Here is a 26396-nt window from a genome sequence, read left to right as displayed (position 1 = left end):
GCAGGGCCGGCCGTGGAAAGCGGAGGCGATCGGCGGGTGGCCGCCGCGTCCTGCAGTTGCGTCCATGGCCGGGCAGAGGCGCGGGGGCTCCGGCTCCTTCCCGGCGCTCCTTCTGGGGCTGCTGGCGCTGGCGCTGGCGCTGGCCCGCGGCGGGCCGGGGGTTTCCCGCTCCCAAGTGGCCCCTTTGCGGTGCAACGTCAGCCTGGACAGCCCACCCGAGCTCCGCTGGGCCGCGGCCGCCCGGCACTTCGAGCCGGTCTTCATGCGCGCCGTGCTCAATCGCATCATCGAGTGAGAGCGCTGGGGGCTCGCGCGGCTGCTCCGCTTCGGCGAGCGGACGCTTCTGCGAGGAGGCGGAAGGGCGGTGGGGAGGCGGGGTGTGTGTGTGTGTGTGTCTGCGGGGGGGGGGGACGAGCGGATCTTAAGCCTCATCCGTAGAAAAAGCCGTAGGGTCTGGTCTTTGAAAGGGAAAGTGGGGGAGGGTCTTTGAAAGGGAAAGCGCCGGAGGGTCTTTGAAAGGGAAATGTGGGGAAGGGTCTTTGAAAGAGAAAGCACCGGAGGGTCTTTGAAAGGGAAAGTGGGGGAGGGTCTTTGAAAGGGAAAGCGCCGGAGAGTCTTTGAAAGGGAAAGTGGGGGAAGGTCCTTGAAAGAGAAAGCACCGAAGGGTCTTTGAAAGGAAAATGTGGGGAAGGGTCTTTGAAAGAGAAAGCACCAAAGGGTCTTTGAAAGGAAAATGTGGGGAAGGGTCTTTAAAAGAGAAAGCACTGAAGGGTCTTTGGAAGGGAAATGTGGGGAAGGGTCTTTGAAAGAGAAAGCACCAAAGGGTCTTTGAAAGGAAAATGTGGGGGAGGGTCTTTAAAAGAGAAAGCACTGAAGGGTCTTTGGAAGGGAAATGTGGGGGAGGGTCTTTAAAAGAGAAAGCACCGAAGGGTCTTTGGAAGGGAAATGTGGGGGAGGGTCTTTGAAAGAGAAAGCACTGAAGGGTCTTTGAAAGGAAAATGTGGGGGAGGGTCTTTGAAAGAGAAAGCACCGAAGGGTCTTTGAAAGGAAAATGTGGGGGAGGGTCTTTGAAAGAGAAAGCACCAAAGGGTCTTTGAAAGGAAAATGTGAGGGAGGGTCTTTGAAAGGGAAAGTGGACCGAGACTATCCCGAATCCTCCAGGACTGTCTCCTGCTTGAGCAAGGGGGCTGCATTAGAAGACTCCCGGTGCTTCCAGCTCTGTTCTGATTCATTCGCCTGTCTTTTCCTTTGCTTCGGGTTGTTTGCGTCCTGGCTTGCTTGCTTGGTTGCTAAAGGGAGGACTCTCTTCTTTGCCTTCAGAAGATGACGGAGAGCAGCAACCTGGCATTAAGGAGAAACTTCCTAACAATCCAGCGGAACTGCTTGCCACCAGAAGTTCTGGGTGCCCCATCACTGGAGGTTTTTAAGAAGAGAGTGGACAGCCATCTGTCTGAAATGGTATAGGGCAGGGGTCGGCAACCTCAGCTCTTTTATGACTCGTGGACTTCAACTCCCAGAATTCCTGAGCCAGCTGTGCTGGCTCAGGAATTCTGGGAGTTGAAGTCCACGAGTCATAAAAGAGCCGAGGTTGCCGACCCCTGGTATAGGGTTTCCTGCTCGAGCAGGAGGTTGGGTCAGATGAACTTCAAAGGTCCCTTCCAGTTCTGTGACTCTACGTTAGATTCTTCCCAGCTGAACAAAAGTGTGAACCAAGTGGAGGAATTATTTCTTTCCTTCCCACCCACCCTGTTTGTTTGTGTTTCAGACTGAATTTCTCAAACTGGAGCCAAGTTCACCTGAGCAGGGACAAAGTACATGTTTCTCTTGGCTGGGTGAACTTGAGAGACCTTCTCTGATGGGGCATTGGAGGAGGAAGAGGTGGAATAGAACAGAACAAAACAGAATAGAATATAGGGATAGAATAGAACAGAACAGAACAGAACATTTCAGACAAATGGCTGTCCAGTCTCTTCTTAAAAACTTCCAATGTTGGAGCATTCACCGCTTCTGGAGACAGGTGGTTCCACTGGTTAATTGTTCTCGCTGTCAGGAAGTTTCTCCTTAGTTCTAGGTTGCTTCTCTCCTTGGTTAGTTTCCATCCGTTGCTTCTTGTCCTGCCTTCGGGCGCTTTGGAGAATAGCTTGACTCCCTCTTCTTTGGGGCAGCCCCTGAGATACTGGAACATTTGCAAGGAGTATAAATCCTTCCATTCCCCACCACCCAGTCAGAGCTGAAGAAGCTTCTTGGATGAGAAGCGAAATGTCTTCAAAGAAAAAATGAGTGTCAGAAAGCACCTTTGGGATAACTATGACCTGGATGGCTGAGATTCTCAATAGAGATCAGAGTTGGGAGGGACCTTGGAGGTCTTCTAGTCCAACCCCCTGCTCAAGCAGGAAGCCCTATACCATTTCAGACAAATGGTTGTCCAATCTTTCTTTAAAAACCTCCACAGCTTCTGGAGGCAAGCCGTTCGACTGAATATAAAAGGAACATAGAGGAAAACGTGTTAGTTGAGCAATGAATGATGCAGAGTCTCCTTTTTCTTCCAGTTCTGTGATCCCCAAATGGGTCCATGCCATTATTCGACCTATGGCAGAAGAAATAGAAAAATTCATCCCCCAGCCTTATTATGGAGAAATTCGGGGACTTTCCAAATACTTCGGGGTAAACGTTGGTGATGGGCTCCTGCTGAATCTGGCTTACGAATTCACCGCGTGAGTGTTGCAATGCATTCTGGGACTCAGGAAGTGGTGGTGGTGGGAATTCATCACGGCAAGGGCCTGTTGCAAAGATCAAGAAAAGGAAGAAGGCTATCTTTTCCTTAGCTTTCCCTAGCAAAATTTTGTAAGGAAAAAGATGGCCAGTGTCAGAATCCATTTATATCATATTCATAAATGTATGTTTAAAACATTATTCCATGGATTCTGCCATCTCCCGAAGAGAAGAGAATGGATGTGTATTGAACCGGTATTAGGCATTTCAAAGGAAAGGAGAAGCCTTTTGAACTGGGGAAACAAAAGGGGGGGCTAGCATCTGGCTTGTGTCAAGGAAGAGAGCAATAAACATGAAGGGTCCTAAGTTCCTTCTTCCCACGAGAGGGATGATACGAGAAAAGGATGGGGGACTGACCAAATGGGGCTAAGGGGGGGTTAAATCGGGAACTCTATATAAGGGGTTAGTTCGTGGAATAATATTAAGTCCTGTCTCGTATTCCTACAACCAAGCATGTCATAGTAAAGATTCTTTTTGGAATAGATTTGACTCCAAGAATTTTGTCTTCCTAAGACGTGGTTTGGGGTGGGTCCTGACAGCCAGGCTAAGCTGCTGGCACAGAGAAAACGATCTCGGGTTGCTGTTGGGTTCTAAATAAGTTTTCTCCTTTCTCTAAACAAAATGTGAGGACATCAAGAATACATCGATGGGACAACGTCATCCGATGAGATCCAGGACTTTCTGCTGTCTGGAAACAGTGAAGATTGAGTCAGCCCTAAAAGTCTTTAAAAACTTGGGTTTTCCCACAAGCCTTTTGGGGCCCAAGCGGGTGGTAACCATCCGCTAAGATTATTAATTAATAATTAAGATTTGGATGTTTTATGTCCTTCTAAATGGGGATCGTTCTTTTTCTTTGTTATATCGTTTTAGCTTGTTTTCTGCCTTGCAGGTTTTCCAGCGTTCTAAATCCAGCAGTGTCCAGCCTGGGCAACTTTTAAGAGTGGTGAACTTCAGCTCCCAGAATTCAGCACAGCTGGCTGAGGAATTCTGGGAGTTGAGGTCTATCAGTCTTAAAAGTTGCCAAGGTTGGTCATCCCTCATCTAATCAGTCCAGGGATGTATTTAAAATTAGCGTAACACAACAAGGTACAGATAGTCCTTGACTTACAACAGTTCATTTAGTGACTGTTGTGAAGTTACGATGGCCCTGAAAAAAGGGACTCGTGACGATTTTTCACACTTATGACCCTTGCAGCATCCCCATAGTCACGTGATCAGAATTGAGGTGCTTGGCAACTGAATCATACTTATGACGGTTGCAGCGTCCTGGGGTCACGTGATTCCCCCTTTTGCAAACTTCTCATAAGCAAAGTCGATGGGGAAGCCAGATTCACTTAATATCTGTGTTATTAACGTGACAACTGCTGTGATTCACTTAACAACTATGACAAGAAAAGTCATAAAATGGGGCAAAATTCACTTAACAAATTTTTCACTTAGCAGCAGAAATATTGGCCTCAATTGTGGCCATAAGTCGAGGACAACCTGTAGCCCAAACTAAAATATCGATGCCATATAAGCTAGGCCACAGGGGTAGGCAATCTTGGCTCTTTAATGACTTGTGGACTTCAACTCCCAGAATTTCTGAGCCAGCCATGCTGAGAGGAAAAGGAGAGTTTCCAAGCTGAGCTGTGCTGGCTCAGGAATTCTGGGAGTTTATTTATTTATTTGTTTATTAAATTTTTATACCGCCCTTCTCCCGAAGGACTCAGGGCAGCTGCCCGTGGAGCTTAGGACTGCCCCCGACCTCCATTCATCCCGCCAGGACCTAAAGACCTGGCTCTTCGAGCTCTCTGGCCCAGGCTGAGAATTTTTTAATTTTTAATTTTAACTGGATTTTTATTTTTTCTCAGGGTTTCATTTAATCTTTTTAAATTTGTTTTTAACTTTTGTATTGATTTTCTTTTAAATATCCTGTAAACCGCCCTGAGTCCTTCGGGAAAGGGCGGTATATAAATCTAAATAAATAAATAAAATAAATACAGGGCAATAAATATCAAAATACAAAATACAAAAGTTAAAAAACATTAAATAATTGTGCCCGATGTAGTACATTGGTTAAAGTTGAAGTCCACGAGTCTTAAAAGAGCCAAGGTTGCCTACCCCTGGCACTAGAGCTACTTTTATTGTAAGAACATATTTATTTATTTGCCACTTATCTCACTGTGAGGCTACTCTAGGATCACATGACCCTGGGGACAATGCAACTGTCATAACTTTGAATGGTCACTAAACAGATCCTAGAGTCTAGGATCTGATGGAAAAATCAGACTGTGCTTATTTTGTTCGCCATTGTAGGTTCAAATCCAGATAATTCTGGACTTTTGACCAGTCACTTAGCTACTATTTGAAGTTATGACAGAACCATCAAAAGCTTCTTATGAGCAGATTTGAAATTATGACATCTGCCCCCATCCCACGGTCACGTGTCCACATTTTGGGCGCTCAACAGTCAGCGCACATGTATGACGATTTGCAGTGCCCTGTGGTCATGTGATCTCAGTTTACATTCCCCCCCCCCCCCCAGAACCTGGTATTTATTCCTGGTTCCTGGGGAAAAAAATGTTCCTTAGCAAATAATGGGTTTGCATAACTACAGTTGTGTTTGCTTAATGACCACCATAAAAAAGGTTGTAAAATTGGATCGGTTCATGCGTTGATAGAATAAAATAAAAATAGAATAACAGAGTTGGGAGGGACCTTGGAGGTCTTCTAGTCCAACCCCGATTAGGCAGAAAACCCTAAATTCCCTAAAGATGGGTTCCAGCACGAGTCCAAAACCTTGAAAGACAAATCTTTGGTCCCAGTAACTGACCCCAATTGGATCCTGCAACATTATCCCAGAACTTCCTTCATTTAAAAAGACACCCTGGGGAAAATGAATTTAGAAATCCAGCCTTTTTCTAACACAGTTGCTATTCTTTTTCTTTCACAGCTTCTGCACCAGTATTGTTGCTCAAGACAAAGAAGGAAATATATACCACGGTCGGAATATGGATTTTGATTTTGGAGAGTATTTACGCAAAATTACAATTGATGTGGATTTTATCGAGAAAGGGCAGGTACAAAAAAAAAGCATAAAAATTATTAGCAAGTAGCGTAGGAAATAGTTCCTGTTGAGATACAGGTAGTCCTTGATTTATGCCCACAATTGGGATGATAATTTCTGTGGCTAAGCAAAGCACCGAATTTTACAACCTTTCTGCCACGTCGTTAAGAGAAACATTGCAGTTGTTAAATGAATGATGTGGTTGTTAAATGAATCCAGCTTACCCCATTGACTTTGCTTGCCGGAAGCTAGCTGGGTAGTTGCAGTTGGAGATCACATGACTTCAGGACAGTGCAACTATTGTAAATACGTGCCAGTTGCCAAGTGCTTGAATTTTGATCACATGACTGTGAGGATGTTGTGATCGTCATAAGTGCGAGAACCAATTGTAAGTCCCTTTCTTTTAGGTCGTAGCTTCAAATGGTTGTTAAACGAATAGTTGTAAGTTGAGGACTGTCTGTACATGCAGTCAGTAGCCAAACCATAGTATGGTCAGTAAATCAATTGTACTGCAAACATTTGTTTTTCAGAATCTTTCTTTCCAACTTTTATAAACGTGACCCTCCATAAAGTTTGGTCATTAAAACTAAATACCCAATTGTTCTAAAAAAACAATTTAATTAATGTGTTTCTTTTAAAAGGAAAGGGAGAGAGGAAAAAATGCATAGAAATTACAAAATTCAGATATTATATGGAAAAGATTGCAGAGTAAGAGAAAATTAGAAGAAAATACCAATTTTCTGCACTGGAACAAATTTATCAACTTTTATATTGATATATCATTTTTATTTTATGTAAGTCATCAAAAATGTTCTTTTTAATTGTGGTTGGACAGAAATACATTAAATAACAAATGCATTACATATTTGACTTTGGATTAGAACAAATACGTACAAAGATTGTTTTGCTAAAGCGTTAAACAATTGTGCAACTCTATTTGCTGTAACCCAAAGCCATTTAACACGATGGCAGTTTCACAATTTTTACATTTAGCTTGCATGGTTAAGAATTGTAACGAGCAGCTACAATCATATGACTTTCTACTCTTATACTACACCACAAAAAAGCTTACCACTTGCATTCGTAATATGAGTAATCTCTGCAGCTGTTGTCTATTGCAGTGAAATTTAAACAAGCTTATTTAACAGAGGGAAAGAATCAAGATCATGTGACATATTAATGCTGCTTCATAAAGCCTTAGCAAGGCCCCACTTAGCATCCAGTTTTAGTCACCATCTTATGAAAAAGATGTAGAGACACTGGAGAGAGTGCAGAAAAGAAGCAACAAAGATGATTAGGCAACTGGAGGCTTAAAACATCTGAAGGAATGTTTGGAGGAATTGGGTATGTCCAGTTTAACGAAAAGAAGGACTAGGGGTGACATGATAGCAGTGTTCCAATATCTCAGGGGCTGCCCCAAAGAAGAGGGAGTCAAGCTATTCTCCAAAGCGCCTGAAGGCAGGACAAGAAGCAACGGATGGAAACTAATCAAGGAGAGAAGCAACCTAGAATTAAGGAGAAACTTCCTGACCATTAGAAAAATTCATTGGTGGAATGGCTTGCCTTCAGAAATTGTGGGTGTTCCATCACTGGTGGGCCATTTGTCTGAAATGGTATAGGGTCTCCTGCTTGAGAGGGGGTTGGACTAGATGACCTCCAAGGTGCCTTCCAACTCTATTATTCTGTTCGTTTCCCTTCTGGGTTTGTGAGGCAAACTTTTTAAATAATACTTCCAGTGAACTTTGTTCCATTTCTGGATAATGTGGCAAGCAATGGAATGTAAAAGAGAGGAGAAAGATCGAGGAATATAAATAATAAAAAGGAGACCAACTTTGCACTGAACTGGTTTGAGGAAGAACGGAGCAGGTGCAGAAATTATGCTTCCTTAAATTTGTTCCTCTTTTTTTTTGCAGTACTAAACAAATTGTAATGAATTATAACCTTTTTCCTACACCCCTAAAGCATTTTAACTCTTATTTTACACTTAAGTAAAGACAGGTTTTCATCAAATTAAATGACTCCCCAATCTCCCTGGCCTGTTTACTATTTTGGAGAGGACTTAATATCGAAAGTAATGAGGAATAATTATAGCTTCTTCTGTCCTTTAATTATTTCCAGGTAAAATTCAGAGGCACTACGTTCTTTGGCTACGTCGGTTTATGGACGGGGCAAAGTCCACACAAGTTTTCCATCAGTGGGAATGAGCGAGGTAAGGCAAATTTTATTTTTACCCAGATAAGCTGATAATTTGCTGACTCAGCTTGCCTGGTTCTGAAGACAAAAGACCAGTGATGAAACATTTGTAAGGAATGTCTGTTAGATCGTTCTTCTAGAGAAGGAAGGTTGACAGTTTTGGGAGAAAATTTAAGAGATGCAGCACTGCTGAAAAATTCCAGAACAGATTAACCGAACAGGATTTGGGAGTAGAGAATAGAATATAGAATAAGAGAGCTGGATGGGACCCTGGAGGTCTTCAGGGGTAGGCAACCTTGGCTCTTTTATGACTTGTGGGTTTCAACTCCCAGAATTCCTGAGCCAGCATGGCTCAGTATGGAAATCTCTCTATTTCCCCTCAGCATGGCTGGCTCAGGAATTCTGGGAGTTGAAGTCCACGAGTCATAAAGTGACCTAGGCCTAGGCCAGGGGTAGGCCACCTTGGCTCTTTTATGACTCGTGGACTTCAACTCCCAGAATTCCTGAGCCAGCATGGCTGAGTTTGGAAACCTCTCTCTTTCCCCTCAGCATGGCTGGCTCAGGAATTCTGGGAGTTGAAGTCCACGAGTCATAAAAGAGCCAAGGTTGCCTACCCTTGTCCTAGCAAGCAAAAGACCCTGTGGTCAAACTGTGGGCCCGCAGGCCGGATGCATCATAGTGAAACCGCACCCACTCCATTGCCGGCAATGGGGAAAAAAGTCACGATACGTCACGACACGTTACGTGACGTTGCGAGTTTGACACCCCTGCCCTATACCACTCTGGAGAAATGGCTGTCCAATCTCTTCTTAAAAACCTCCAATGATGCCTCTAGCTTCTGAAGGCAAGTTGTTCTACTGATTAATTGTCCTCACCGTCTGGAAATTCCTCCTTAGTTCATGTTGCGTTTCTCCGTGATTTGTTCCCATCCGTTGCTTCTTGTCCTGCCTTCAGCTGCTTTGGAGAAGAGGTTGACTCCCTCTTCTTTGTGGTAGCCCCTTAGATATTGGAAGGCTGCCATACATGTGACACAACTCATCCTCTTCACGACCTGTTTTCCTTGTTACCTTCTGGGAGGAGGGGGCTTCTTGGTATCCATAGCAGAACATCCAGATCTAACCATACTTTCATTCCATACAGCATTAACCTTGTGAACTCTAAGGCTTCCTCCTTCCGTTATATATTCAAGATGGACAGTATTTAATATTTTATTGTTATGTATATGTAGGGGTGTGTGGGTCTATACATATGTTGTATGCAGTATGTTTTAGGTGTGCGCCAGGTATGTGTTTCGCTTTGAGAGCGGGCAGCTAAATTTCATTTTTGATGTGTGCCCTTGTGCCCACAGTAAAAAATGACCATAAAGATGATCTTATCTTATTCCTTCTCTTCACTAGACTAGGCATAGGCAATTCCTGCAACCGTATGGTTTAGCCTCCAGTCCCCGAATCATCTTTGTTGCTCTTTTCTGCCCTCTTTCTAGAGTCTCTGCATCTTTTTGCTTCCTAGGTTTTAGCCTCCAGCCCAAATTCTCTCTAGATTCAAGTTCCTCCTTGAAGCTCAGAACACGTGGAGGAATCTCCAGTTGGACTGGAGAGAGGTGTTAAGAGGGGAACCGAACTCAGAGTCCTGGCACCGCAGAAAGTGGCACAGGCCTGACCTTCCCCAGAGTGCTTGAGGCCATATCTGACTCTTCACAAACAAACGCAGTCAGTCTGGTGAGATTCTTGTACTCTAGGTGACCAGCAATAAAGCTTCTGTTTGAGGTAGTCTTCAACTTACAACCATTCGTCTAGTGACCATTCAAAGTTACAGCAGTGCTGAAAAAAGTGACCGATGACTTGTTTTTTTTTACAGTTAGGACCACTGCAGCATCCCCATGGTCACGAGTTCAAAACTCAGACGCTTGGCAACTGACTTATATTTATGACGGTTGCAGTGTCCCGGGGTCATGTAGTCCCCTTTTGGGACCTTCTGACGAGCAAAGTTAGTGGGGAAGCCACATTCGCTTAACTATGGGGTTACTAACTTAACAACCGCAGGGATTCACTTAACAACTATGGCAAGAAAGACATCAAAACAGGGCAGAATTCACTTAAGAACTATTTTGCTTACCCATGGCTGCATGTTGTGGACTACCTGTGTTAACCTGAGCCAGACACTGACTGCATTTCTTTGGGAACGGTTAGGTGAGACAACAAGGATTCTGGGGGAGGCCAAGTCTGTGCTATTTCCTGCACTACAAAACCTCTAAACCCGCCCCCCCTCCAACTCCTTCCTTCTTGGAGATTCCACCACAAAACATAAAAATATGAGCCATGGTGGTGCAGTGGTTAGAATGCAGTATTGCAGGCTGACTCTGCCCACTTGCCAGCAGTTCGATCCTGACCGGCTTGAGGTTGACTCGGCCTTCCATCCTTCCGAGGTCGGTAAAATGAGGACCCAGATTTTTGGGGACAATACTGTACGCTGACTCTGTAAAAAAAAAAAAAAAAACCTAGAGAGGGCTGTAAAAGCACTATGAGGCGGTATATTAACCTTGTATTAACCTTGTGAACTCTAAAGCTTCCTCCTTCCATTAAGTATTTAAGATGGAGAGAGATTAATACTTATATGTTACTTACAGGTAAGGGTGTAGGTCTACACGCATGTTGCATATAGTGTGTTTAAACGGGTGTTACAGTATGTGTTGCATCCACTCTGAGAGCAAGCAACTAAATTTCATTTTCAATGTGTGCCACTGTGCCCGCAGTAAAAAATGACAATAAAGGTTATCTAATCTAATCTGTAAATCTAAGCGCCCTTGCAAGATGAAGAGCGAAAATGGCGACCTTCCTCACTTAAATGACATCAGTCCCGTGGCCGCTGAGAAAGAGGAAATACAGTTTTCAAACCTGAAGAAGTTTGCTTAAACCTAAACTGATCTAAATTGAGGTTTTGCAGGGTTCTGCATATTGTAACTCTACCTGGCAGTCCTCTACTTATGACCCCGGTCTCTTAGCCAATGTTGTGTTTTCTACACCGGGTGTTACAGTATGTGTTGCATCCACTCTGAGAGCAAGCAACTAAATTTCATTTTCAATGTGTGCCACTGTGCCCGCAGTAAAAAATGACAATAAAGGTTATCTAATCTAATCTGTAAATCTAAGCGCCCTTGCAAGATGAAGAGCGAAAATGGCGACCTTCCTCACTTAAATGACATCAGTCCCGTGGCCGCTGAGAAAGAGGAAATACAGTTTTCAAACCTGAAGAAGTTTGCTTAATCCTAAACTGATCTAAATTGAGGTTTTGCAGGGTTCTGCATATTGTAACTCTACCTGGCAGTCCTCTACTTATGACCCCGGTCTCTTAGCCAATGTTGTGTTTTCTATACCGGCTTAACGATTTTATCACTGCCCTTTGTTATTCCACAAACTCTTGCAGCTTCATTATTTACTTATTTGTTTACTATTATTTTCAATGGCCCATTTCACTTCACTGTCCAGCAAAGGTAGTCCTCGACTTACAACCATTTGTTTAGCGATCATTCGGAGATTTGAGAGCCCTGGAAAAAGTGACTTATTACCATTTCACACACTTAGCAATCATCGCAGCCTCCCCAAGGTCATGTGATCAAAATTTGGGTGCTCGGCAAGTGACTTGCATTTATGACACTTGGAGCATCCCAGAGCCGTGAGATCGCCAACTTGGGGCGGTGGAAGCAAGCTGGATTTGCTTAAAAACCACGAAATTCAGCTAGCGACTGTAGTGATTAGTTTAACAACCATGCAAAACAGGTCACAATATTGGGCACGACTCACTCTACAGCCATGTTGTTTAGCAGTGGAAATTCTGGTCACGTGGTTGTAAGGTGTGGATACCTGTAGCTTTGGCTTTAACGTAGTGGATCAAACCTGCATACATACCTTTGATTTTGGGATCGTTTTTATGTGGGAGCTTCATCACTGGAAGCTTTCAAGAAGAGACTGGACAGCCGTCAGTCAGAAATGGTGTAGGGTCTCCTGCTTGGGTGAGGGGTTGGACTACTAGATGACCTACAAGGTCCCTTCCAACTCTGTTATTCTGTTATGTTCTGTTCTATTATATTATGTTCTATTCTATTACCCTACTCTACTCTACTCTACTCTACTCTACTCTACTCTACTCTACTCTACTCTACTCTACTCTACTCTATTCTATTCTATTCTATTCTATTCTATTCTATTCTATTCTATTCTATTCTATTCTATTCTAATTTCCATTCCATATTTTCTATTCTATTCTATTCTATTCTGTTCTGTTCTGTTCTATTCTATTCTATTCTATTCTATTCTATTCTATTCTATTCTATTCTATTCTATTCTATTCTATTCTATTCCCAATAACTCTTTATTCTATTCTATTCTATTCAATTCTATTCTATTCTATTCTATTCTATTCTATTCTATTCTATTCTATTCTATTCTATTCTATTCTATTCTATTCTATTCTATTGTCCTGTCCTATCCTATCCTATCCTATCCTATCCTATCCTATCCTATCCTATCCTATCCTATCCTATCCTATCCTATCCTCTACTCTACTCTACTCTACTCTACTCTACTCTGTTCTGTTCTATTTTTGATAATAACTGGTTTTCCTAAGGCATTTTTCATTTTTATATTCTATTTTACAGATGTTGGCTACTGGTGGGAGAATGCCATAGCAGCCTTTTTGGCTCGATACAGTCCGGCCAGCTGGCTTATCAGAACCGTGAGTAACTTTTTTTTTTAATATTGAGGTAGTCCTTGACATACGACCACAGTTGAGCCCAACATTTCTGTTGCTAAGTGAGACATTTGTTAAGTGAGTTTTGCCCCCTTTTACCACCTTTCTTCTGTTGTTAAGTGAATCACTGCACTTGTTAAATTGGTGAGATGGTCGTTAAGTGAATCTGGCTTCCCTCGTTGACTTTGTTCGTCGGGAGGTCGCAAAAGAGGATCATGCGACCCAAGGACACTGCAATCATCATAAGTATGAATCAATTGACAAACGTCTGGATTTTGATCACATGACTACGAGGAGGCTGCGACCGTTTTAAGTGTGAAAAACGGTCGTAGGTCCCCTTTTTCTGTGCCGTTGGAACATTGAATGGTCACTCAATGAACTGTTGTAAGTTGAGGACTATGTGTAAATTTTACAAACGTTGAAAGGAAACCCTTAAATCCTATCCCAGGGGTAGGCAACCTTGGCTCTTTTTTGACTCGTGGACTTCAACTCCCAGAATTCCTGAGCCAGCCATGCTGAGGGGAAAGGGAGAGGTTTCCAAGCTGGCTCAGGAATTCTGGGAGTTGAAGTCCACGAGTCATGAAAGAGCCAAGGTTGCCTAGCATGTATTTTGTGCTGTTTTCACAATGAAGCTCCGCAGTCAGGCTAACAGAGGTTTATCCAAACTTGGCAATAATTCATGAAAATGTTTTTTTGTAGGTTCTAAATAAAGCAGAAGACTTTGAAACAGCTACTCTGATGCTCTCCAAGACACCCATTATAGCCGATGTTTATTATATCATTGGAGGCATAGCACCCAGACAAGGAATCATAATTACAAGAAAAAGAAAAGGCCCGGTGGATATTTGGCCCCTGGATCCTTTAAATGGGGCGTAAGTTGCATAGGATCTGAGTTTTATAAGGCAAATGGCAAGCAACTGACCAATCTGTTAGGATGATGGGAGCAACAAATTGTTGTTGCAAGCTGCCTGAATAGTCCCATGGCGAGATAGGCAGCAAATAAATTTAACAAATAAGTAAATGCTTTTCTTTGTGTGTGTGTGGGGTGGATGGGTATGGTGGCTCAGTGGCTAAAGACACTGAGCTTCATACCCCTGGTTCAAGCCCCTGCACAGTGGGGTGAGTTCCCGTTCCTTGCTCCTGCCCACCTAGCAATTTGAAACATTCAGATGCGAGTAGATAAATGGGTACCCCTTTGGTGGGAAGGTAACAGCGTTGTGTGTGCCTCTCGTGTATAGCTGTGCTGGCCACATGACCACGGAAGCATCTTCGAACAATGCTGGCTCTCTCAGCTAAGAAACAGATGAGCTCCGTCCCCTAGACTTGGACATGAAACTAAGTTTACCTTTAAATGCTCTTTCAGGGCTTTTAACTGGGATTTGTAGCAAAAGAACATGGACTGGTTTTGTGTGTTGCCTACTAAGCGCAAACCAAATACTGAATAGCTAGAAAGAGGGGGGATGGTGAATTCTAGTCCCTCCTTAGGTGTGAAAGCCGCCTGGTTGACTTTGGGCCAATCAGCAGGAGACGGTGAGTTCTAGTCCTGCCTTAGGCGTGAAGGCCACCTGAGTGACTTTGGACCAATCACCAGGAACCTGAGAGTTCTAGTCCCGCCTCAGGCATAAAAGCCAGCTGGGAGACTTTGGGCCAATCACCAGGAGCCTGTGAGTTCTAGTTCCGCCTTAGGTGTGCAAGTCAACTGGGTGGCTGGAACCAGTGATTCTCTCTCAGCTCAATAACCTCACAGGGTTGTTGTTATGGGAAAATAGCTACAAATATTCTCTCCTATTGGTACGATAGAATTAAAAGATTCCATAAGCAAAAAGTCTGGAAGGAATCTCTGGAGGGTATTACAGCCATTCCTCGGCTTATGACCACCATGGAGCCCAAAATTTCAGATGCTAAACAAGACATTCTAGTTCTAGTCCTGCCTTAGGCGTGAAAGCCACCTGAGTAACTTTGGGCCAATCACCAGGAGATGGTGAGTTCTAATCCCACTTTAGGCATGAAAGCCATGTGGGTGACTTTGGGCCAATCACCAGGAGACTGTGAGATCTAGTCCCATTTTAGGCATGAAACAGCTGTCATTCTCTTTCAGCCTAACCCAGGGGTAGGCAACCTTGGCTCTCTTATGACGTGTGGACTCATGGACTTCAACTCCCAGAATTCCTGAGCCAGCCACGCTGAGGGGAAAGGGAGAGGTTTCCAAGATGAGCCATGCTGGCTCAGGAATTCTGGGAGTTGAAGTCCACAAGTCATAAAAGAGCCAAGGTTGCCTACCCCTGGCCTAGACCTAGGCCGCTTTATGACTCATGAACTTCAGGAATTCTGGGAATTGAAGTCCACGAGTCATAAAAGAGCCAAGGTTGCTTACCCCTGGCCTAACCCATCACATATGGCAGTTGTTGTGGGGACAATAGAAGGGAGGTGTGTTAGATATAAACTCTGCCTTGAGTTATTTGTAAAAATAATAAAGGTGGAATACAAATAAATAAATAAATGTTATAATATGTCTGCTTTTAAGTATATTTTCTGTTTTTTGGAAGGTGGTACCGAGTGGAGACCAATTATGACCACTGGACAAAACCACCGCCTTTTGATGATCGAAGGTAATGTATGTTTTTCTGGAAGGATACCCATATCAAGATATGAGCCAGCTGGGTGCAGCAGCAGCAGCCATGAAAGCTAATACAATCCTGGGTTGTATAAACAGAGGCATAGAATCAAGATCATGCAAAGTATTAGTACCGATTTATAAAACCCTAGTGAAACCACGCCTGGAATACTGCAGCCAATTTTGTGTCGCCATATCACAAAAAAGATGTTGAGAACTTGCAAAAAAATTCAGAGAAGAGCAACTAAGATGATCAAAAGCCCGGAGACTAAAAGGTATGAAGAACAGTTGCAGGACTTGGGTTTCGCTAGTCTAAAAAGAAGAAATAGGGGTGACATGATAGCAGTCAAAACTGACTCAAAGGTAGACACGTACGCACACCTGCAAAAGTATAATGAGCTATAGGACATTTTTTTTTAATTGAAAAGTTTTATCATACATTTTATCTTTAACAATCCCCCCTACCCCTCCCCTATCCCTCCCTCCCTACCCCTACCCCCCTCCCCTCCCCCCCCGACTTCCCAGAGCTAAGTACAAGGTATAAAAAACAAAAAAAAACAATCATAAACATCCATATGCTAACAACCATAAACTCTAAAATCTATCTCTCTCTAGCTCATATAGGATAACTACAAACACTATTAATATAAAATATATAAAAAAAGAAAAAAAGAGAAAAGAAAGGAAGACTTATTCAAATGCTACATGAAACTTTTTAGTCCCATATTTATTCTGGATATACTCGATCCATTTTCTCCACTCCATAATATAACGTTCTTGCGAGTGATCTTTCAAATAAGCCGATATCTTTGCCATCTCTGCCAGGTCAGAAACCTTTAAGGTCCATTCTTCTATAGTCGGCAGTTCCTCCTTCTTCCAATACTGACCTATTAAGAGTCTTGCTGCCGTAATTAAATTCAACATCAACTTAGTGTCCACAACTGTAACATCTGTAATTATTCCCAACAAAAAAAGTTGCGGACAAAACTTTATCCTTTGCTTAAAAATCTTCTGCTATAGGACATTTTAAAACGTACGTCTGACTCTGAAGGTTCACCCATCAGTTTTAATCATGCAGAACACCTACTGTTATATTGAATCAATATAAAGAAATCTTGATATATGGATTTAGCTTTGGCTCTGGGTAAACCATCAAAGCATTCAGTGATTTTTTTCCTCATGAATAATTTTTACAACATGTAATGTCTATTTCCTAGAATGCAAAATACAACCCAAAATATAGTTTCTAATAGAAAAAAAAAGTGGGGGCAGAGGTGTTATGATGCAGGCAGCCGCATAGCAACAGCCACCAGGGGGCGTTGGCCTGGACGGTTTTGGTGGGAAACCTAGTTTCGGCGGGAAACCTAGGGCCAACCCCATTGGCTGGTTGCCTACCTGGCAAGGTATTTAAGGAGGCCAGGTAGCCCTTGTTTTCCAGTACGTTCTCCCCCAATAAAGAGCTGAACACGTACTCCGGCTGGCGTCTCTTCCTTGCGTCGGACCCACTACATTACAGGAATCTTAAAGGGAAAAGCATTTTTGGATGTCCATGTAGGAAACGAAGAATTGTATTTTCTATACCTGGGAAAATGGATTGGGTGCAAAGGAAAATATCTGGACCTCTTCCTGAAATAAGAAATAATCCACTTCTTTAAAATCCAGCAATAGAGGCAACTTTTTAAAATCCAGGTTTATACACTCTTGACTTGTGAAATCAGTTATAATGGTCAACTAACATTTTATTTTTATTCCGCAGAACTCCAGCTATTAAAGCACTAAATAGGACAGGACAGGAACATATCAATCTCAATTCCCTCTTTAAGGCAAGTCTAAATCATGCTCCTTCTGCTGTTGTCCGTGGAGGAAACTGGGGTCGCTTAATGACTATTTGATTCACCTAACAGCTTCAGTGATTTGCGTAATTTCAAAGTATTTCTAGCAGGACTACCAGATTCTGCAACAGCTTTGTTCCCTATGCCATCCGTCTGGTAAACTCACGGAATTTGTTTTTCTGACCACGTACATATAATATATATCCGAACTAGACTGTTGTTTCTTCGGGCCACATACAGTATGTGTGTGTATGTGGGTATATTTTATTTATTTTATTTTATTTTATTGGATTTATATACCGCCCTTTCCCGAAGGACTCAGGGCGGTTTACAGGGTACTTAAAACACTGATACAAAAAATTAAAAACAATTAAAAAGAATTAAATTTAATTCTTAAATTTAATAATAATATAATAATATATTATAATATTATAATATAATAATAATAATATGCATAATTTATTTTATTTATTCATTTTTGTCATGTTTAAGCAATGTACATTGGAGGTGGTTCCCCTTGGAGAGCTGTATGCGACAAAATCTCATTTTAACATATGCTGATTAGTGTACATTTAAAGTGACAATAAAGTTATTCTGTTCTGTTCTGCTCTGCTCTGCTCTGCTCTACTGTACTCTATTGTATTCTTTTTTATTCTTATTCTTATTCTTATTCTTTATTCTATTCTTATTCTTTCCTGTTCTCTATTCTATTCTATTCTTATTCTTTCCTGTATTCTATTCTGTTCTGTTCTGTTCTATTCTATTCCGTGAAAAAAATCAATTTTCTTTTTTCTTTTAGAATTTAACCCCCCCACACACACATTTACATATCAAGCATTCAAATTTATACTTAGAAGACAACATTTTAGGACGAGACAGATTTAAAAAACTTAACTAGAGCTCTTAGTCATGGTGTGCCTTTAATTTACAATTTCATGAAATACCCCTGCAAGGCGTGACAGTATTACTATCCCAATGGACCTTTCCTTGGATCGAAGTTTCACACTTAGCTTAGATATTGTAGTTAACAACGTGTGCGAAACTTTCCTAGCCTTAAAATATCCTGGGAGACCTTGAAGTGGCCGCGTTTGGGGTCAAATCATTTCTGACAGACTTCGATTGGCCTGATATTTTGGACATGAGTACATGTTGTTCCAAGTTTGGAACACTTCAGCAGGAGGCATTTTATGCACCTCTAGGCTCAACCAAGATAATTTCTGGTGGGTGTTCTGTGGATCGTGGCGATCCCAGTGTCATTAGTCCAACTATCCAACCCAACAAAAGGATTCCACAAGGCAATTAAGTCTCAAAAGGCAAAACGAGATACACCATCTTGGAACTGGAGAAAAAAAACCACCTCTGGGTTTCCCGTGCAAAAGCTTGCTTATGTTCTGTTCCAGCCTATGACCAGCCCTGTTTGAATGTCAGGGACAACCCCTTTTTATAGTCAATAGGCTGGAAAAACCCCAACCAAATTTATTTACAAAGAAATCAAAAGTTCAAACAAGAGTTAAACAGGAATAACAGACCAGGACTCTAGCAGAAGATCTTCAAACAGTTGCCTTCAGCAACCAGCACCTTCCACACCTTCCTCTTTTATCAGCAGTCCCAAGGCGTAGCTTCTCATTGCCTTCTTCTCCTCTCACCAAGTTGCCTCATTGCCTTCCTCTGTTCTGCTCTGTTGGATTGCCTCTGGCTCCTAGCGTCCCTGAATAGATCCAGCTGTGAATCATCTACATCCAATCCCTTGTGCTCACACGGCTGAGTCTGAGGAGGAACATGACGGGAGGGGCCAGGCTGAGAGTCCTGCAGTGCATCAGAGCCTCCCTCTGATACCAAAGGCTCTCCAAACCCATCCTGCTCCTCCTCCTCTTCAGAATCATCAGACTCAGCTGCTGGTATCACAGGCTGACGCTGAATCACAGCAGCTTAGTTAAACAATAGATTCCCTTGCCCCACCTACCGGGTGTTCACATTGTCCAATACTAATATTTCTTTTTGCTATGGGAACAGTTCATGTCTCCATCAAGCACCTGCGGTAGTGACCTTGCCATTTTCCAGGCCCTCACAGTCCGTGAATGGCTTCTTGGCATTGCATTTTCTCCCTTCACTGTCGACACTTCCCACCTTTTTCTATGGCAAGTTGACTAGCGATAGAAACTAGCAGGCATCCTAGTGATTCAATCTTGACACCCAGCGTGGGACCTCCTTGATGCAACACATTTGGGGAGCTCCAGTGGGGAGAAAGTTGCCCTAATACGGGCAGTCCTTGACTTATGACCACAACTGATTTCCACAAAATTTCTGTTGCTAAGACAGTTGTTAAGGGAATTTTGCCCCATTTTGTGACCTTTCTTGGTGGAATTGTTAAATTAATCAACTGCAAGTCGTTAAGTTAGGAACACGGTTGTTAAGTGAATTTGGCTTCCCCATTGACTTTGCTTGTCAAAAGGTCGCTGCCTAGGGACCTTGCAACTGTCATAAATATGAATCAATTGCCAAGCATCCAAATATCGATCACATGGCCATGGGGATGCTGCCACAGTCAGAAGCATGAAAAATAGTCATAAGCCACTTTTCATCGGCACTGTTGTACTTTGAACGGTCGGTAAATGAACTCTTGTAAATTGAAGACTACCTGTATGCTGTGCAGCTGCACTTGTGAATCTTTTGCTTAATATGTTTGGACTGGTATTCATTGTCAAAAGTCTAAATGCATGACCATCTTGTGCTTTATTTTTTTTCCAGGTGTTATCAACAGTACCTGTATTAAACCCGTAAGTTTTTTTAAAAAAGTAAAATGCATTCATTTTGGATTTCACACAGCCTTTTTTGGGAAAAGATAATCAACCGGGGGTTATGTGCAAAAGCCTCTCCACACAAACTGTTCTGTGCTTAGTATACCCTGTGTTCCCCCGAAAATAAGACTTGGTCTTATATTTATTTTTGCCTCCAAAAGTGGCACCAGGTCTTATTTTCAGAGGATGTCTTACCCGTTTACCTTAGGACCGCCGCACTTGTTGCATCACTGCCCAATTTCTTCTGTGGCTGCTTGCAGCCGTACAGCACGTGGCTCATCGTGCCAGTGCCACCACTCCATCAGGAGGCCACATGGCTCATCGTGTTGGTGCCACCACTCGCAGCAGGAGGTCACGTGGCGTGTTGTGCTGTGGAGTGGGCATCCGGCAGCACTGGCACGACGAGCCACGTGGCCTCCTGCCACGAGTGGTGGTACCAGCACGATGAGCCACAAGTGGTGGCACTGGTGCAATACGCCATGTGGCATCTGGCCGCGAACAGCAGCAAGAGGACACAGTGAAGTCGGGCAGCGGCACAACAGGTGTTGGGCTGTGGGGGGCCTGGCTGCGGCAGTCCTAAGGTAAGCAGGAGCGGGGCGTGTGGGGCAGCCCCCCTACCCCCGCCCTAGGTTGATTTTTATCCATGTGCCTCGCCCCCACCTCGTACAACCAGATGGTGGGACGGAGTGGGCGGGGTCTTAACGAGGGCTTGTTTTTGGGGTAGAGCTTATATTAGGGGCACATATGCTGCAGTGGTTGTAAGTGTGAAAAACAATCGTGTCACTTTTTTCAGTGCTGTTGTAACTTTGAGCAGTCACTAAGTGAACTGTTGTAAGTCGAGGACTGCCTGTATTCTTTCCACCACCGTATACCTCTAGGGCTCCATATACGCCCCTGCAAATTAACATTTCAGTGAGGACTATGAGCAAATAGCAATAGTAGGAGAGAACGCTTGATGTCATGTCCCTCCGTAGGAATCCCTGAAACATCTGGCTGTTCTTTGCAAAACATGGGATTTGGCTGAGTTCACACATCATGCAAGGGCTGAATTTGGTACTTTTCTAGTTGTAATGTGATTTATGACATCAGAATAACAGAACAGAGTTGGAAGGGACCTTGGAGGTCTTCTAGTCGAACCACCTGTTCAGGCAGAAGACCATATACCATTTCAAATAAATGGTTGTCCAATCTCTTCTTAAAAACTTCCAGTGTTGGAGCATTCACAGCTCCTGGAGGCAGGTGGTTCCACAGATTAATTGTTCTAACAGTCAGGAAATTTCTCCTTAGTTCTCGGTTGCTTCTCTCCTTGGTTAGTTTCCATCAGGTTTATTGTCCAAAGAATTGTCAGGCAAACACAGACACTGTGATGAATCTGATGTTTATTCTCTTCCAATTGGGTTGGACTGAAAATTTGATCTGCTCCTGGACTTCATTATTGGTTTTTGTGTGTTTTCTTTCATCAGGCTCACCGTTTACACCACTTTGATGAGTAATGCAGATCCAGACAAGTATCAGACTTGGATCAGACTTGAGTGAAAATGTGTAAGTCTTGAGCATTGTGATGCCGATGGCCATTTGTGATGCTGATGAGCCTTTGAAGTGTCATTCCAATTCTACTCTTCATGTCTTCTAAAAATATTAAGGCCTTGATCCTCATTTCTTTGTTCTCCTAAAAAAAAACTCCAACAAAGCAGAAGAGACCCATTGACAGACTGTGTAGGTAGGAGAAGCATAAGCAGAACTGGGGGTGGAGTTAAGTGAGTCATCAGCATAGAATTGTTATGTTCCAACGAATGCTCTAAGTCCAGCCTCTCTTGAATTGTGTCAACCTTGTATCGGGTGCCAATTCGTCATTAAACTTTAGTTGACTAGATCCTTGTGCCTAGGTTTGAGCAATAAATCTTTCGAACTGCAACTTAATGTATGGTCCTGATCCTTTGCACTTGACAGACCGCAGTTTTATGTATAACTTTTCTGTGGCTTGAGAAATGGGTGAAGGGTTTAACATCTCAACATGCAAGTCTTGCAGTTCAGTTGGGCGTGAAATGGGAACCCTGCCAAATCAATTGCAGTTCTTGAAAATTCTTGGCATTTAATTTCCCCCAAACTCAGTTCCGGGAGCTGAACATTGATACGACATCTAACCCTGATTCAAATAGAATTTTGCTGCTGGCAATCGGTAGACACCCATTGAACCATCTTGGTTGATAATTTGGGGCATTATAAGTACATACAAATAGTCCTTGACTTATAACCATTTGTTTAGCGACTGTCTGAATTTACAACGGCATTGGGGGCAAAAACTTATTGTCATTTTTCACACTTAGGACTGTGGCAGCATCCCTATGGTCAAAATGATCAAAATACAGGCACTTGGTAACTAGCTTGTATTTATGATGGTTGCCCTGTCTCAGGATCATATTTGTAATCTTCCTAGCTGGCTTCTGAAAAAACAAACTCAATGGGAGAAGCCAGATTTGCTTAACAACTATCTGGTTCGCTTAACAACTAAATAACATGCTTTAATTAAACATTTCCCTGATGTTATATGACTCCCAGATATAATACCTTAAAGCGCTTAGATATCATCCATTCCAGATTCCTTAAAAGCATTTTTCTGAATACTATGCTGTGATCAGGGCAGCCCATCACTGAAATCCAGGATGAAGCCTCTGAACTCCAGGGTTTCCAGATGCTGGTTTTATTTCTTGCTTAAGCACTTAGCGCTAGTGCTTAGACTTATATACCACAGTGCTTTTACAGCCCTCTCTAAGTGGTTTACAGTGTCTTGCCCCCAACAATCTGAGTCATCATTTTATCGACCTCAGAAGGATGGAAGGCTGAGTCAACCTTGAGCCGGTGAGAATCAAACTGCTGGCGGTCAGCAGAGTTAGCCTGCCATACTGCATTCTAACCACTGTGCCGCCATGGATCTATCAATAGCACTTAGAGTTATATACCACTTCACAAGCCCTCTCTAAGTAGTTTACAGAATCAGCATATTGACCCCCAACAATCTGGGACCTCATTTTAGCGACCTCGGAAGGATGGAAGGCTGAGTCAACCTTGAGCCGGTCAGGATCGAACTGCTGGCAGTGGGCAGAGTCAGCCTGCAATACTGCGTTCTAACCACTGCACTACCATGCCTCCATGATTCACTTAACAACTGTAGCAAAAAAAGGTCATAAAATGAGGCGCAACTCACTTAACAACTTTATCTTGCTTACCAATCGAAATTTTGGGCTGGATTGTCGTCATAGGTTGAGGACTATTTGTACACTTTTGGGGGGCTGATTGGGCTACGTTATTCACGCCACCACCTTGACCTCCTTCAACATCAAAAATTATAATTGGAAGACATTGGCATTAGAGCTCTTAGTATCTCGCATACAGCAGCTACTTCCCCAGCAAACCCATCTAATATAATTAGTAATTTGACATTTATTTGTCATCCTGCCTTTATTATTTTTAGAAATAAGTCAAGGTGGTGAGCATGTCTGGAGAATGCTGGGAGTTGAAGTCCACGCATCTTAAATTTGCCAAGATTGCGATACATTGATCTAGAACAGGGGTAGGCAACCTTGCCTCGTTTATGACTCGTGGACTTCAACTCCCAGAATTCCTTAGTCAGCAAGGCTCAGCTTAGAAACTCTCCTTTTCCCCTCAGCACAGCTGGCTCAGGAATTCTGGGAGTTGAAGTCCATGAGTCATAAAGCAGCCTAGGCCTAGGCCAGGGGTAGGCAACCTTGGCTTTTTTATGACTTGTGGACTTCAACTCCCAGAATTCCTTAGCCAGCACGGCTCAGCTTAGAAACTCTCCTTTTCCCCTCAGCACAGCTGGCTCAGGAATTCTGGGAGTTGAAGTCCATGAGTCATAAAGCAGCCTAGGCCAGGGGTAGGCAACCTTGGCTTTTTTATGACTTGTGTACTTCAACTCCCAGAATTCCTTAGCCAGCACGGCTCAGCTTAGAAACTCTCCTTTTCCCCTCAGCACAGCTGGCTCAGGAATTCTGGGAGTTGAAGTCCACGAGTCATAAAGCGGCCTAGGCCTAGGCCAGGGGTAGGTAATCTTGTCTCTTTTATGACTTGTGGACTTCAGCTCCCAGAATTCCTTAGCCAGCATGGCTCAGCTTGGAAACTCTCCTTTTCCCCTCAGCACGGCTGGCTCAGGAATTCTGGGAGTTGAAGTCCACGAGTCATAAAAGAGCCAAGGTTGCCTGCCCCTGATCTAGACCAAGGGTGTCAAACTCACAACGTGACGTGTTGTGACGTATCGCGGCTTTTTCCCCATTGCCGGCAATTGGGCTGGGCTTTTTTAAAAAAACCACACTACTTCTGCAACTGAGAATTGATCACAAATTCTGAGTAAAAAATTCAGGGAGCTTTTTAAGGTGGCAAAGTTTCAGTGGGTGTCAGATTACCCCAATGGGCTTTTCTAGATTTGATGATGATGATGATGATGATGATGATGATAGAAGGCTTTATTTTAATCGACAGAATTAAACTACATTTTGAATTCAAGAAACTTCAATAGACTTTATGTAAGCCAGTCAGAGACCTTTTTTAATTGTGGCTGGATAGCATGACATCAGATAAATGGGTAAAAGTTAGATATAGAAAGAGCATACTGTCAACAGATCACGTGGCTGATGGTTGCAATTCACCTTAAAATGTTTTTAAAATATCCATCTCTTTTTTTCTTTCTTTTCTCTCTCTTGTGAATCAGGAAATGAAGGAATGAAAATCTTTGAAAACGCAAAAGCGGGAGCTACGTTTATTAACTGCATATGCAAAATAACAAACTGATGTATACTATTCTCTTCAGAACTACCATCTTTAAAAGAAGAAAAAAGAACTTAGGGCTTAAGGTCCAGGCAATCGATGTTCAAATAATAGATGAGGGATAAGAGCCAGTTTCCAGTCTTAAGGGATAGTATGTATCTCCATCCCTTCTTTTATTTGATTAAACATCATTGGCCTATTGGCTATTTTAGCCCATTAGTACAAAAATCAGATTTCCCTGCAGCTGTATGACATTGCTATGTCCCGACTAGACACATTTCATTTGATATCCCTGAGTAAATGTATTGAGACCATAAGATATGTGTGGTTTGTATCAGGACTTGGCTGGATTACCTTGGATCTACGTATTTGGCCAACGGCGAGATACACATGTAGATATTTGTGGTGACTCTGTTCTCCTAGCTGTATGGAAAATCCTGAGTTTGGATGAGTTAATTTCCAAGGTGGACGAAGAGCTCTCTGCATACCCAGCTTTTGCAGAATGTATCTTAAAATGGAGGGGTGTGTGTGTCTGTGTTTTCTCTCTGAGCTTGGTTGTTTTCTTGCAAACGTTTCATTATCCAACTAGGTAACATCATCAGTGCTAGAAGAGGTTTTGCTCTCCGTTTATATCCAAGAAAACAATGGAGCTCAGAGAGCAGCAAGGACCCCACAGTTCAATTGCGAACTATAAATATTTTCTTCTGTTGGTATTTTAAAGTATAGCACAGAGTTCTCCAGCCTTTCCGAGCTCGCAGCCTGGAGGGGAGAGCAGCTTCCAAATTACCGCATGCACGCAAACGGGGCCACACCCAGTGCCACAGTACTGGCGGCTGCGTTTGTGCATGAGCTGGAGACATGCGCATGCACAAACAGCCGTGCACCCCCCGTGGCGGCTAGTGCCCATTTGTGCCTGCGTAAATAGGCCTCAGACACACACACACACACGCTAGCGCCCCATTCATGCATGCACAAACTAGGTACGCACCCACCCCCTGTGCTAGTGTTCCCATTCGCAGGGCCGCGGGCGCTAGTGCAAGTGGAGAATGCACGGCCATGAGTGTGCACCCTGGCCAGCCATTTCTGCAGCCCGCTGGCCAAGACCCCACAACCCGGTACCAGGCCGTGGCCCATAGGTTGGGGACCCCTGGTATAGGAGATAGGCAAAGAAAATTCTGGCCTTCTCTTCTAGAAGAATGGAGTCTTGCCGGCCCTTTTTCAAGTGTCAACTATAAATGCACTGCCATTTTCTTGTAAAACTGGGAAATTATTTTTTTTTTAAATAATAATAATTAAAATTTTAAAACCCTTTCCTGCTAGTAGTTTTAGTATCCCCAAAGCATCAGGATTTATACTTTGAAATGTCATTTATCTTTAAATGCAAGCCTCAGGCCGTATTTTAAAAACTGCAACCTTTATTTCTTATTCTTTGGTTGTTAAATCATCACAAATGATTTAACGATAGGGCTGAAAATAAATTGACTTGGAAAAGGGCGGAGTCTTGCCTGTTCTGTTTTTCCTTCTTTCTGGAAAGAAAGCTCTAATGCTGGGGAAGATGGAAGGAATGGGAAGTGGACAATCGGCAACAAGGTGTGGCAATGTGGGGTAGT

General features: G+C 43.1%; 1 protein-coding gene across 1 annotated transcript; it reads left to right on the top strand.

Moving 5' to 3' along the window:
- Positions 1 to 18: 18 nt before the first annotated feature.
- Positions 19 to 26271, top strand: NAAA (N-acylethanolamine acid amidase). Its single transcript, XM_083367887.1, has 11 exons — positions 19 to 291; positions 2550 to 2714; positions 5708 to 5834; positions 7940 to 8030; positions 12669 to 12745; positions 13460 to 13632; positions 15307 to 15369; positions 17131 to 17197; positions 19955 to 19983; positions 21468 to 21546; positions 24731 to 26271. Exons 1-10 carry the CDS (start codon positions 65 to 67, stop codon positions 21538 to 21540), a joined length of 1092 nt encoding a protein of 363 aa, XP_083224013.1. The 5' UTR covers positions 19 to 64; the 3' UTR covers positions 21541 to 21546; positions 24731 to 26271.
- Positions 26272 to 26396: the final 125 nt, after the last annotated feature.

Source organism: Vipera ursinii (assembly GCF_947247035.1).
Source record: "Vipera ursinii genome assembly, chromosome: 7".
NCBI lineage: Eukaryota > Metazoa > Chordata > Lepidosauria > Squamata > Viperidae > Vipera > Vipera ursinii.
This window is presented reverse-complemented; position numbering and strand designations above follow the sequence as displayed.